Genomic DNA, 14,407 nt, shown 5'->3' with positions numbered 1-14,407 from the left:
TTAATTACTACAAGTATTTGCTTTTGGGGTAAAAGAAACTTGATTCTTTCCAACATCAAAGAGGAAAGTATGATCAGCTTGGTTGAGGACTCCCAATGTATTCCTCCCTTTATCATTGCGCGGTAGAACAGCCAAGCAGAACGCGTTATTATTCGTCCCTTCAGGTCCTGTTGACAGAAATCCTGACTCAGGACCCACCACAAAATCAGCACCTCCATCAAAATGATACGTTATCGTAGGCTTCACAACCTTGCTTTTAGGATAACGAAAACAAAGATCAAGAGAGATTCTCTTTTCAGTAGGTTTCAATCCCTTTTCTTTAAAGTAAGCAATTACACCTTCCTTCAACACTTTATAAGCACTCTCAACTAAATAGGTAAGATAAGTTCCTGTGTCAAGGATAAAACCGCCGGTTAAATCTGATTTTACTTGGAATAGTTTAGGGTCTATTTGGAGCATATTCCCATCCAAACTGATTCCCTTGCAAACAACATGGTAATGTATCAATCTTTTGTTGCCTATTGTCGGCACAAGCGACGTTGTTTTGAAGTCTCCGCTTATTTTAGCATCGGGGCCAAAATGTAAGTAATTATGTGACTGTGGAGCAAGTGATAGGCTAAGACAATAAGAGAAACGCATATTGGTTTCACTTTTCAATTGATTTAGAAAAGATCTTGGTTTTGTCCCTAGTCCAAACATTCCTCCTATGACATTGTCCTCTGTCAAGCCCCCACCAACCCCAAATATCATGTTTTCGTTTTGAAGCCCACAACCAAAAACCACTCCTTTAATATTGCTAGAACTAGGAGGAAAATTGAAAGTTTCGGATAAAAGAATGCCTGTACTTTTTGCACCACCGTTATAAGTTATAGCATACTCACATTTACCGTTGGGACATATTTTGGGATCACAAAGTGGGTCGTCACATGGCACCTCCTTAAAAGTACTCGATGCGTGATACTTGAAATCTCCCCCTTTTAATGGGAAACATTTCGTGCATCCATCACATTGAACCCATGTATCACTAGAACCTGTGTCGAGCGACAACAATGTTTTGAATGGTGTTGTGCCTGTGCCAATTATCATTTCAACAGCATACATGCTAGAAATATATTTGACAGGTGGTTGAAAAGTTTGTGGGGATATGGCATTGGTGTTGTTCATTTGATACTTAAGAACATAAGTTTTTGAGAGTTGGACTAACCTATTGTGTTTCTCTTCAAGAGAAATATTTTTGGGAAAGAGCAATGAATCAAAGTTTACTCGTGGGATTAATTTCATTGAGAAAGACATGGTTCCTATGGGCATGTAGACACAAAATAACACAAAGATTGTTAAGAAAGTAAATGAAGAAGCCATTTTCATTATATGATCAATGTGCTTGTGTTATGTTTGTTGTGATAGGATTGTGAAGCAAACTAGCTCTTTTATACACACACATATTGCTAGGGTTTCATACGTGTATTGTGACTCTGAATTATGTGACATTGACATTAAACTAACACTATTTTTTCTTAAATTCATTTTATTCCCTCTTTCTATTTCTTTCTTTGCTTCTTTCCTCGTTCTATCTCTAATTACATATGCATATTAATTTTGATATTGACGTTTAACAACTTCGACTTTCTCATGTTGCTAATTTTTTTTTCTTTTATGTGTTTCTTTCATTCAATTTTTTAGGATTTCTTTAATTCTCAATTTATTTCTTTTTTTGTGTTTCTTTCATTTTCAATATATTTTGATAATTCTAGTAATCCCCGTCTCTCTTTTGAGTTCATCATAAACAAAAACATTTTTGAGAAATAGAACATCAAGAATTGCACAAAGAATAAGTCATGTTTACATATGGATGAGATTTCATGTTTTCATTTTCTAAATTTTTGTTTATTTTAAATTCCTAACAAGGTTATGGAAGAATTATGTCGTAAAATATTGTGATAGAGAGAAGATGGAATGCACTTTCACAAAAATGGAAATAACGTTTTGACATTTACAATTTTTTGAAAATGTCAGATCTATTTTCAAAAATTATAAAAGAAAATAGTGTAAAAAATGTTGAATACAAAATATTCTCTTATGTTTATTAGTTGAAATGCAAATAAAAAAATTTAGAAAAAAAAAACATGGAAAGCAATCAGACTCCAAGTTTTTCTTCCTCGTCAAAATTGTTGTATTGCCAAGAAATTAATTAAAAAAGAACATTATTAAGATTTTAATGTAATATCTAAGATATATCTTTTAAAAAAATGTAATATCTAAGATATGAATTTAATTCCTTTCAAAAGTAATATCTAGGATAGGAATTTAATTCCTTTAAAAAGTTATGAATTTAATTAAGAAAAAAACTCACTTAAATTCACGTAGCATATGTGGTGGCTCAATCCACTTTATGTCTGTGATTGTTTTCTAGGCTTTCTTGTTGCTGTTCTATATCATATCATGTTGTCACAATACTTTTTTATTTGCTTTCTAGCACTCCTTGTGTGGAGAAAGTAAAGTCTCTTGGTTATATATAATTATATTTTAGCTTCTTTAAAAAAAAATACATATATACACCATAATTAAACCCTCATAATGTGTACATTTAGCCCTCATAATTTTTTTTTCTAGCTTCGTCATCGGTTGTCACCTCGTCTAATTGGTATGCTAAGTCATACTAAACTCTCATTATATATTGGGTAGAATATCGTTAATTAAACCCTCATAATGTGTACATTTAGCCCTCATAATTTTTTTTTCTAGCTTCGTCATCGGTTGTCACCTCGTCTAATTGGTATGCTAAGTCATACTATTTTTTTTTTTTTAAGCAAAAAGGTTGGATGCAAAGGAGCAAACCAACCAAAATTCATTCAAGAAGAGAACAGAAGAAACAAAAGGGAGGGGACTAGGCCAAAACTCCCAAACTTAAAAGGAAAATCTAAAAATAGACAAGCCATCTCTATTTCTAAAGTAGCTAGTCTTGGTGAATTCTGGAACATCATTCCAAAAGTGAATTGAATCAAGAGACAATCCATGATTAGCCAGTGAATCAGCCACTTGCTAAGTCATACTAAACTCTCATTATATATTGGGTAGAATATCGTTGCTTTGTTTTTAAAATACAATGTTACCTTGAACAAAAAAATAAAATACAATGTTACCTTGACCAAAAATAGAAAAATACAATGTTACCAACTAAATTAAGATTTTTATTTTTTATTTTTTTATTTGTTTAAATCCTCTGATTTCAAACAAAATATAAATAAAATTTTTAAAATACAATGTTACCTTGAACAAAAAAATAAAATACAATGTTACCTTGACCAAAAATAGAAAAATACAATGTTACAAACTAAATTAAGATTTTTATTTTTTATTTTTTTATTTGTTTAAATCCTCTGATTCAAACAAAATATAAATAAAATTTGGTCAAATAGTATTCCAATTAAGATTTAAACTAGGTTTCTCTTACACTATTCGATCTTAGTTAAAGCTCATTACCTTTAGTTCAACCACTTAATTTTTATGGTTTTTTTTATACTAGTTACATTGATAGTAAATATTTCTTATATATCAATATAGAGGGTAATAATTGTACGTATAGACTTGCTAATCTTGGTCTTTATTCTTCAATCGGAGAACCATCATTGATGGGACAATATTTTTTCTAGTGTTATTTTTTTTAGGAAAAATAATTTTATTATAAATAGATTGAACTTATCGGAGGGTAATAAATTATGCCGATTGACTTGTTAATTTTGGTCTTCAATTGACGTGTGACCACTGGAAGGAATATTTTTTTCCTTACAAAAATAATTTCTTCTAGTGTTTTAAATACTTATATATTATAAATAGATTGAGCCGGATATAGTATTGTTGATTTGTTTCTTGTCCATCACTGCACTCTTTTTTCTTCACTTGGCTTTATTTCAATGAGTTTTTTAAATAAGATTTTTAATGATGTAGTTCTCTTTGTACTTTATATACTACCTACATGTTGTCTTAATATTTTCAATAATATTAATTTTTTAAAGATTTTTAATGATATTCATAGAGTGCTGCATATGACATGCGAAAGGGACGTGATGTGATGTCAAAATAGTTGGGATGAAATTCATTTCACATGTTGATTTCACACTCTATTTTGCTTTTTTTAATGTAACTAGTTACAAACCCGTGCTTCGCACGGGGTGAATTGCCTTTTTTCGAAAAAATTTGTTATAAAGGAATAGATTATTACAGGCAAACACAAATTTCTTAATATACTTAAAAGTAAACTGATTTGAAACATAGATATTACAGGCATATAAGAATATTGCATTTACCTTCAAATTGTTTATTTATCAGAATTTTATGGTTTTATATGATACAAAGAGTAATCTGGTATGAAGAGTAGATACTAATATAAACACAGAGTTTAGTAGATACTAATATAAACATAGTTATTTAGTAGATACTAATATAAACATAGTTATTTATAAGTACAACAAAGTGGATATTTACATGCATCATATTTGAGCACAACACACTTATTGTAGTAAGTTTTGATGTCAAACTTAATATATTACACCTAACCAAAAGCAGCCATGGCTGATGCAAAATCAAAAGCCATTATGCGAAGGATATAACAATATAGACCGCAGATCAAATAACTTCGCAAGATACAATGGCATATCTTCCAAAAAATACCCAAGGATGAAACTGGTCACTCCGTTTTAATTTCTTTGCCCAACTTGGCGGAAGAAAACTGTGTCAAGTTACAATCGGTAGATGCGATACTGTTACGATATTTTTCATCAGAAGAACGCTTTGCGGGGGTGCAGCTTCCAAACTGTTTCGAATCATTATCAGCACAAACAAAGAAAGATTGCTGTTGCAATGGGAATAAGGAAAAATCATACACAAAATAATTTCTAAGTGTCATTGAAGTAATAGTTTTCATATAGTGGTGTTGCTAAGATCATCAACAATGTGAATAATTAGTATCGAACATATAGGTGTAGGATAGGTTAGCAAACTTGTATCCTTAACATGACCACAGTAGAATTTTGACAAAAGTGAATAACTGCAATTTAGAAACTTTTGTAAATATAACTTGTATCCTCTATTATTGCTAATACGCAATATCCTTTAAGAATATAATGAAAACATCAATAAAATTGCAACCAAGATGATTGATGTTATGAAAGTTGGATCTAATGCTAATTGAACAATTTCCAGATAATAAGTTGCATCCTTTTCTAAAGTGTACAATTTTCTTTGGAAGATAAAGTAGGTAATGTCAACAGTCGATGAGAAGATCCATGAGACCATGACTGATATTCGGACACATTTATGATTTGGCATAAGCATATCAGTACATCAATAGCTAAATTTCTCATCAACAATTTAGATCATTTACTTTACCCTCCAAAGTGAATAGTTCACTTCCAAGGAGTTAAATCTGTATGATTAAGATCCTCACTTACATCCTTGGATAAGAGCCGCTCTGGTCCATGGCAGTTCAACTATCAAACTGCTTACATTCTTAACGTCACTAAATAAATCACATCCATTCACAACATGAGGAGCTAAAATTTAAATCTCATTTGAGAGAGATATCTGCATTATGTGTGTGGCATGTCTCGAGTAAGATTACATTCAGCAAGGAAACCTATGGAAGGCAAAATTAAAATAACATTAACTTTATTTCAATAATAACATGCATATCCTTAATTTGATTGGGGACATACTTTATTTGTATAATTTATTTCAAAAATAAAAATATTCCATTAACTAAATTGAAGTATTTATCTATCCAAAAAATAAATAAATTGAAGTATTTATGAGAATGTGAATCGCCCTAGGAGGTTGAGGGTTGAGAAAGAAAGATCAATATTACATCTGATAGAAAAGGAAGCAAAAAAGTCCCCATGAGCTTAGCTCATTTGGTAAGGGATAATGCACAATATGTGCAGGGGCCGGGGTTCGAACCCCGGACACCCCACATATTCATCTTACTGCAAAATAAGATGCATAGCCACAAAAAAAAAAAAAAACAAAATATAATGGAATTGAAGTCATGTAATTATCATAAAACAATCTCTTAATATTCATTATTAAGTGAAATGATTAAATCCTTTATATTATTTTATAGAAGTATTTCCCTTTTTTATTTCCGTTGGTGTTAAGCATGTGCACAGTGCAAAACAGGTCAAGTTTGAACCTTGAATAATAGTAATAAATTAATACTTTAAAGATTGCAAGGCACTGCTGTCTTACCTCAACCTGTTGTTGCAGTGAGTGCACATAGTTTATTATCTCATCTAGCATTACTGCTTTGCCATTTATCTAATAAGAAAAGAAACCGAAGACATCAGAAAAATTAACAAATAAAGACAAAACTAAAAGAGATAGCAAATTAAGGAATCCTGGAAATGAGTCGGTATTTTGGGTTTTAAAAACACATCAAGGAGGAGTATATGCTATATCTGCGCCAAGGCCGCAAAAATATCTTGCGCATTAACAAACCTCACTCCAAAAAAAAAAAAACCAGAAATAAATATGTTGAAAATGTTGTAGGAGAATGCCACTAAATAGATTTTCCTGAATGTTGCTGGAAGAAAAAAAAAATTAGCAAATAATGGTAGTGTAAACGTGAGAAATGCGTAGAGATAACATACAAATCAATGAGTGGAAGCTCAGTCAGGTATGTGACTGGTCGAATAAATATGTTATGCTGCAGGAACCTGCAATAAGTACCACATTATAGATCAAATCAACATGACCCGTAATTTAGTAAAATCTTTTCTTAGTATAGGACGGAATGAAAATCAAATAAAGGAAACAGGATGAGGGGCGTATGAAAGAAGATACTTACAATCTACCAAGGTTTATCAAGGAACCAAATGAACTTGGCAGATCTCCAGCAAAATTATTATAAGAAAGGTCCCTGATGAAAAGAATAAATCATCCTATGTGAGTTGAAAGACTAAGATCTGTAAACAATAATTGAACACCTAAACTTTGATGCCTCACTTTTTCCTGATTCAGTCTAATTTCATTATGTAGTCTAATTGGAGTGCTTCTCACCAGCTGACAGAGCATTTCTTTTCTTATCCAAAACAGCATCCTTTTTTGGCTTCTGAATTCTAAACTATCCCATGTATTTCCGACAAAAAATGACGATTATGTGGGCTATTCTATCTGGCTATTCTAAGGATTCTTAACACAAACACAGTTAATGAATTAACCTTCAGAATCCTATCACTTGAAAGAAGCCAACAACGTTGACACAACGAAATACATAAAAGTATGAACCACAATTGTGCTACCAGTTGTAACCATCTAGAACAATAGTGTGTGTGTGTGTGTGTGTGTGTGTGTGTGTGTGTGTGTGTGTGTGTGTGTGTGTGTGTGTGTGTGTGTGTATCACAGTTTCTAAAGCTAAATTAAAAATCTGCATAGTAAACTAACATAAGCAAAGAGCTGCTATATTGTTTGATTCTAATTAGCAACAGTTCTTATTTTGAAAAATTGAAAAGCCCATCCCTTATGCTTAATTAGGATAACAATGAAACTAATTGAATATAAGTTCTATGATTGCTCAGAAAGTGATTGAGCACACAGATTTGACAGAGGCCACTTGAATGAAATATCATCAAAGTGGAATTACTAAGACCGATGAGAGGTAGTTTTAGTCAAACTCGTAATTCTTTTCAAAAAATATAAACAAAGTTGTTGTATTCTTTATAATTCATTTCATAATCCAAACCTATAATTGTTTACCTGCAGATGACATTGGGTAATATGAAGGAATGACATGGATCATGAAACTCTCATTCTGGAGCAAACTCCCTGACACGAACATATTTTAACAAATCTTTCTCATAACCTGCCAAGTGAAAGACACAACCAGAACTATCACTTGGTTCACCAAGAAGAAATATAGGAGACCAACAGCCAATAAATATAAATCCTTCACTCAGACTACTAAGGCAATGCATGCAAGCTAGGTTTGATTCTGATAATAAAAATTGTGCTTACCTGACCAGTAAGAAGAGGAGTATCGGCTGCAAGTTTTGATGCAACAGGCCTCGGTGTACGTACAGGCCAACTCTGAAAATTGGTACACCATGTATATTAAGCTATAATGAAGGATAAGGAAGACCAATACTTCAATCAAGCAACTAAAAAAGGGGTGGCCACAAACCTGAGGCATGGTGAACTTCTTTTTGACACCTTGAAACTCAAGTTCCAACACAATGCAAAACTTTCCTCTCTTACCATGCTCAAGGCCACCAAGAAAAGCCACAATTTTTTTCATTAAAACGGGAAATATCTAAAGAAAATGATTAACAAAGTAAGATAAATTGACATTTGAAGTATGAGAAAAATATAAAAAGTTACTTTACAAAAAGAAAGAAAGTGGCTCAAGAGTGTTAGCACAAGCACTAAACCTTTCAATGAGAACTGTTATTACTCAAAAAAGTTGATGTCATGGCTGAAAATGCATCTGCTTCAAGTCTTCCCACAACAGAGAGGTAATCGTTTTTTCCCTTTAATATTTTCTACAATTCCAAAAGTATAACTTAGACCTGAACATGTGATATAATAAATTTGTGAAGGATAATTGACAGTTAACCTTAAAAATTTCATAAGCAAAGAGCTGGATGACTCTATAAGTTATGGCCCTAATACGTAGCGATGCAAACCTATGGTACGTTACCCTTCAAGTAACCTCGAATGCCTTCTTCATTCCCTATCATTGTTATTGCCTGCATATCTTTTTTGACAAAATATATATGTAATGTTTTGACAAATCATCAGATCCAAATCCATCTAATATGGGCAATAAATATCGAGTCAGATAGAAAGTTTCCAGCATGAGTTCAAATTTCCTATACACTTCAATCAACCAGTCAATAAGAATTGATCTCATCTTAGCATTTATATCTGGCTGTGAAACCATGTAATCATGCACACGAACATCATCCTGTGTCATTCATCAAAGTCAAAATATTAGAGAATGTAAAAAAAGTAGAGATATATATAGAGAAGAAACACAAAACAAAGCATAGAACATTACTTCAGAGAGTTTGTAATACTTGTAGATGTCATCAATATACTCAGTTGCAGTCAATTCATTATCCTTATAAGATGAATCAATGTTCTCAACCAAATCCTTGGGCACAACTCTACAAGTAGCCTGTGTTTGACAAATTATGTTCATTCTTATTCTTAGTCTACATTGCTTCTGAGCATGTTCCACCCTTGCTGCAGGAACAATGTTCTACAACAACAAAAAGAGTTCCATCAAAACAAATTTAGTGATACAATGTACTAAGGAAACACAACCTTTGAAAATGGAACAAAGTAAACATGATAACAGCAACAACAAATGTACCTTGTTCTTCTCGGCTGCGGCTTGAGCAAGAGCCTCTAACTGAGCCCTGCAACAACAATAAAAACAAATAAAATCAGGCAAATTATAAAGATATACAACATGTGGTAATGATTTAATTTCAATTATAAAGTTATGGAATCAGCACCTTGTGAGGCGTTTGGTGACATTAGCATTAGCACCAAGATCTGCCGGGTTGATCACAAGATTTTGGATATCTTGAAGTACTTTTCTGTTTCTTCCTTCAACCCCCATATTCCTTTGCTTATTCTCACCTAATTCCATTAACAAAAAGCATAAATCAGACATTATTTCACTGATCAAAAATTATAAATCACACCATAGCAGAAAAATGTACAACAAAGGTACCACCCGTGGATTCACTAAACATTTTCCAGATTATTACATAAACCCTAATACTTAACTAAACCACCCTCAGATTTCATTTCAAAATCTATGAAAATTTGATAGACCCATATACACAGAACAAATTAATCACAAAAAATTCAACGTGAGATGGAACTATACTTGTATACAATTCTTTATACAATTCTTGTATAAGGAACTATACTGTATTTGTGTAATAACCAGAAAATCAAATAAGCTCAAACTCTTATAGTTTTTGGATTCAGTGCAGGAAAAAAATTATGATACCTGTAAATGGCTTTTAAGATGTTCCAAAGTGAGTCCTGGAATCTCCATCACCCTCATCAAACGCTTTGGTGTTGCCTCTGCCACATATGCATAGTATGAAAAATACATTAAAAATTTAGATTCATCAACCAAATTCATTAAAAATCAATCAAACTTTCAAGTCTACACAAAGAAAACTTATCATCAACAAACCCAGAAAATCACTAATTTAAACCTGACCAACATACACATAAAACTTATCACCTGTTCAGCCCACAAATAAAAAACTTTTCATATCATAAATTGGTAACACAAAGTAATTTATAGCTGAAAAATTGATTTATTATATGCTTACATAGAAAAAAGTAATTTACCTTCAATTATGATTCTGCTAGCAGAAACTTTTACCCTTGCCAATTCCCACTCTAGTGTCCTCTCTCCTCCTGAAAATTTATGCTAAAACCATGTTACTGTATAGATAAACCAGTAGATACAAAAGTCATGCAAAAGTTAGTCCAAAATGCAAGTGGTCATAACATTATTAGCATATGCCTACTTGCAACTCAGAAATCTGTCACTGGATAACACCTCTTTTCTTTTTCACTGTGCATTTCAACATTTCTTTATCAAGACAATCTATTGAAATAAACAATTACAACATCAATATTTTGAGCCTACCATTTTTACATTCAATTTAAATATAAATTTACATAGAACATACCTTATGGGATGAAATTATCATAGATTAAAATCTAGAAGTGTCCTGGAAAAAAAATCAGTAAACAACTTAAAAACTAAAACTAATTAACTGAAAATAAATTAAAAAAATTGTAGCTAAACCTGTTTTTGATCAAAGATTAACAACAATTAAAATCAACAACTATCTTCTCCAGCCCTCTTCATACCTACACAATCAAAATCACAAGATCAAATAAAAAACATCAATTAAATCAACAACATTAACAACATAATTAACAATTTCATTAACAATAACAAAAACACAGAAACCCAATTAAACAAAACTCACCATAAATCAGAATTGAGTGTGTGAAATAACAAAAACACAAAAACCCAATCAAACAAAACTCACCATAAATCAGAATTGAGTGGGTGAAATGAAGAATTAGAACTTGTTAGATCATTAGATTAGGCTGAAGATTACAAAATCATATTTGCATGTGTGAAATTTGATGGAAAGGAGAGAAGAGAAGTGAGGCCGTGTTTGAGAAGAGAGAAGGAGAAGAACACGTTTTTGTTTTTTTAGAGAGAGAAGGGAAAGAAATCTGTTTTGTAGTGAGAGAAAGTTGGTGGAGAAATGAGAGAAAGAAGGAAATTTAGCATATATATAGGGGAACACTCCCCCAATTACTAAATGACGAAAATACCCCTTCTGAGGGCAAAATTGTAAAATCAACGGACATTTATTTTCTTATTTAGTTTAGTAGATACTCATAAATCACATTTTTTTTTGGGTGAGTTTCATAAATCACATATTGGACAATTAAAATATAACTATATTTGTCATGTAAACACAATTAAATTGGTAGTTGGAAAGACAGTTTTATATAGGGGTTGGAGTTCGAACTTCGGCTCCTCACTTTTCTACATTTAAAATTTGTGAACCCTAACCACTAAACTAGTTTTATAAATAATAATTTCCCCTCTTGTCAAAAAAAAAATTCCCCTTCCACTTTTTTGAAAAACTTTTATTTAAAATATCTATTTTTGTAGGGAAGAAATCAATATTTCAAAGAAATGTTTTTCAAGAATAATATTTACTCTAACATAAATAGATTATAAAATTCATTTTATTTTTTTTAAGGAATGTAAAATTCTTCTCATGATAAGTAAATGTTGACTTACTCTAACATAAATAGATTCCTTGTCATAAATAGACTTACATTACTAAAGATAAAACTCTTCTTTTTTTAGCGCGAGGAGAAAACAAAATAAAACTCTTCTGCAAATTAAATGCCAAATGCCGATAACAGATCCCCTCAAAAAAAAAAATTAAAAAAAAAATCAATGACAGAATAAAAAAAATATATCAAACAAAACGTTGCTTTCTGTCCATTAATATGTTTTAGGGTTAAATATGCTTTAGATACCTATAAAATTGAAACTTTTAAGTTTAGTCCTTACAAAATTTAATAACATTTTTAGTTCCTACAAAAAAAAAATTACATGTAATTTTAATCCCTGCTAAAATTGAATTTGTTTAATTATATTTAAAATCTTAAGTTTTTTAATGATTTTTTGGAGAAATGTTAAAAACATTATATAAAAGGTTCATTTACTAAAATTTAGATTTTTTTTTAACATGATATGAGTTAAATATGCTCTTTTTTTTTAAACGACAAAAGATTAAGATAAAAGTAACAAAAATCTGGACATATAAATCAAATTTTTAGTTAATTTTTTTTCGGATGAACTTTTAGTAATGTTTTCAACGGTCTACAAAAAATTGTTCAAAAACTTATTAAACAAATTTGGATTTAAAAATTTTTTAGTCAATTTTTTATAGGGACTAAAAAAAACTATTAATTTTTTTTATAATTACTAAAAAAATATTAAAATTAAGTAAGGACTAAACTTTATAGTGGCCAAAAATTTATTTAACCCTATATTTGATTGGTAATTGAAGTAAAATAACTTATTTGCTGGTCTAGTCAAATTTTAGTTGAGATTGATGAAGAGTAAATAAAAGATGAAAATTTCATATGAAACAAAAGCGTAAGTAATAACTAATAGATCAACATGATCAATTGTTGAGCTGTACTATCTCTCACATAAATATAGGAACAGCTAGTCAATTGATAGATGTATTAGTTGTAGCATACGTATAGGAACAGAAGCTGAATTAGTCATTCCTACTTAATAGTAACTGATCCTTATCACTATAGGAGCCTCATCAGGAGCCTCTTTTGCTAACCTATCAAGTAGCACTTTTTGTAACTTACTGCTATATATATTTATCTGATGTAACGTCAATTGAATCAATGAAAATACAATTCATTCTCATTGCTTTATATGGTATCATACGCTTCTTTGCTTAACAGCATTCGATCCAAATACCCATCATGTCTTCCTCAACTACTACTGAAACCAATCACCTCATTGCTGATAACAATCAAACTGTTGTCGCACTAAACACTCAAAATTCCATTAAGCTTACAGCCAGCAACTATCCTGCCTGGCAAGTCCTGATGAATGCGCTCTTTGTCGGACATGACCTTATTGGTTATGTTGATGGTACAAAACCTTGTCCAGCAGAAGGTCACAAAGATCTTTCTCATTGGAAACGTCAGGATCAATTCATTATTCATGCTATCATTTCCTCCGTTGACCAAAGTGTGGTCACATTACTTGGAAATGTCAAAAGTTCCAAGCAAGCTTGGGACATTCTCAAGAAAACCTTTGCAAGCAAAACCAGATCCAGGATCATTCACCTCAAAGAAAAGTTGTCTCGATCCAACAAAGGCTCAAAATCTGTGTCTGAATACCTCCATGGAATCAAGGCAATGGCAGATGAGCTCGCTATCATCAATTCCCCTCTTGATGATGATGATTTGGTCATTCATACAATGAATGGCTTAGGTGCTGAATACAAAGAAGTTGCAGCGTCCATTCGCACCAGAGAAAAATCAGTGTCTTTTGAGGAGCTGCATGATCTCCTCACTGATTTTGAAAGCTATCTCCATAGGGATGAAATTACTCAAGAATCCCCTCCTATCATTGCTGCAAATGCTGCTCAAAGAGGAAAGGTGAACTATCCAAAAAAAGGTCAGTACCCAGGAGCAAATAACAATTACTCTAATCAAAGGTCAACCTCTCCTAGTTCATCCAAAAGAGTCATATGCCAATTTTGTGAAAAACCTAATCACACAGCAAAGACATGTTTCAAACTGCATGGATATCCTCCAAAAACTAAGCCTGCACCATTCGCACATCATGTCAGAAGCAGCTCGCCCAATATTGGTAACTCATGGATTATGGACTCTGGCGCTACTCATCACCTGACTCGTGATCTGGAGAACTTGCATCTAACGAGTCCCTATCAAGGCACTGATCAGATTATTGTTGGAGATGGTAATGCTTTGCCTATTACTCACACTGGAAAAACAACATTTCATACACCATCTTGCACACTATACCTTCCCCAAGTCTTTCATGTTCCTTCTATTACTCAAAACTTATTATCTGTTTCTACTTTATGCAAAACTAATCATATTTCTGTTGAATTCTTTTCTGATTGTTTTCTGGTGAAGGATCTGAAGACCAAGGCACCTCTGCTCAAAGGACAGCATAAGAATGGCCTCTACTGCCTACCATCATCACCACAATACCATAGGGCACTTCACTCCACCTCCCAATCATTCCCACCTTGGCATCATATTCTTGGTCATCCTGCTG

At 32.0% G+C, this 14,407-nt stretch overlaps 2 protein-coding genes across 36 annotated transcripts; both read right to left on the bottom strand.

Annotated features, from left to right (window-relative positions):
• LOC146949207 (aspartic proteinase nepenthesin-1-like) lies at nucleotides 1–1,101 on the bottom strand. The gene has a single exon (XM_085748496.1). The coding sequence runs from the start codon at nucleotides 1,099–1,101 to the stop codon at nucleotides 1–3; it is 1,101 nt and encodes a 366-aa protein (XP_085604622.1).
• Nucleotides 1,102–4,395: 3,294 nt separating this feature from the next.
• Nucleotides 4,396–11,311, bottom strand: LOC146949206 (cyclin-B1-4-like). Of its 35 annotated transcripts, none has more exons than XM_085745281.1 (19): nucleotides 11,085–11,311; nucleotides 10,835–10,899; nucleotides 10,716–10,757; nucleotides 10,551–10,630; nucleotides 10,369–10,450; nucleotides 10,016–10,092; nucleotides 9,510–9,636; nucleotides 9,365–9,410; nucleotides 9,047–9,250; nucleotides 8,603–8,953; nucleotides 8,418–8,528; nucleotides 8,171–8,299; nucleotides 8,005–8,076; nucleotides 7,747–7,852; nucleotides 6,839–6,910; nucleotides 6,642–6,707; nucleotides 6,241–6,309; nucleotides 5,448–5,632; nucleotides 4,396–4,849 (listed from the first exon to the last, which is right to left on the bottom strand). In XM_085745281.1, the coding sequence occupies exons 7-10, from the start codon at nucleotides 9,614–9,616 to the stop codon at nucleotides 8,729–8,731; spliced, it is 582 nt and encodes a 193-aa protein (XP_085601407.1). In that variant the 5' UTR covers nucleotides 9,617–9,636; nucleotides 10,016–10,092; nucleotides 10,369–10,450; nucleotides 10,551–10,630; nucleotides 10,716–10,757; nucleotides 10,835–10,899; nucleotides 11,085–11,311; the 3' UTR covers nucleotides 4,396–4,849; nucleotides 5,448–5,632; nucleotides 6,241–6,309; nucleotides 6,642–6,707; nucleotides 6,839–6,910; nucleotides 7,747–7,852; nucleotides 8,005–8,076; nucleotides 8,171–8,299; nucleotides 8,418–8,528; nucleotides 8,603–8,728. The 35 variants fall into 35 exon arrangements, with proteins under 35 accessions (XP_085601407.1, XP_085601400.1, XP_085601399.1 ...); XM_085745274.1 differs by having other exon boundaries at nucleotides 10,369–10,437; XM_085745273.1 differs by having other exon boundaries at nucleotides 4,396–4,810; nucleotides 10,369–10,437.
• Between the last annotated feature and the right edge of the window lie 3,096 nt (nucleotides 11,312–14,407).

The sequence above is a fragment of the Medicago sativa genome, chromosome 2 (assembly GCF_051527215.1).
Source record: "Medicago sativa cultivar Bolivia chromosome 2, Bolivia_mono, whole genome shotgun sequence".
Taxonomy (NCBI): domain Eukaryota; kingdom Viridiplantae; phylum Streptophyta; class Magnoliopsida; order Fabales; family Fabaceae; genus Medicago; species Medicago sativa.
The sequence above is the reverse complement of the archived record's forward strand: the minus strand, read 5'-3'. Positions and strand labels throughout refer to the sequence as shown.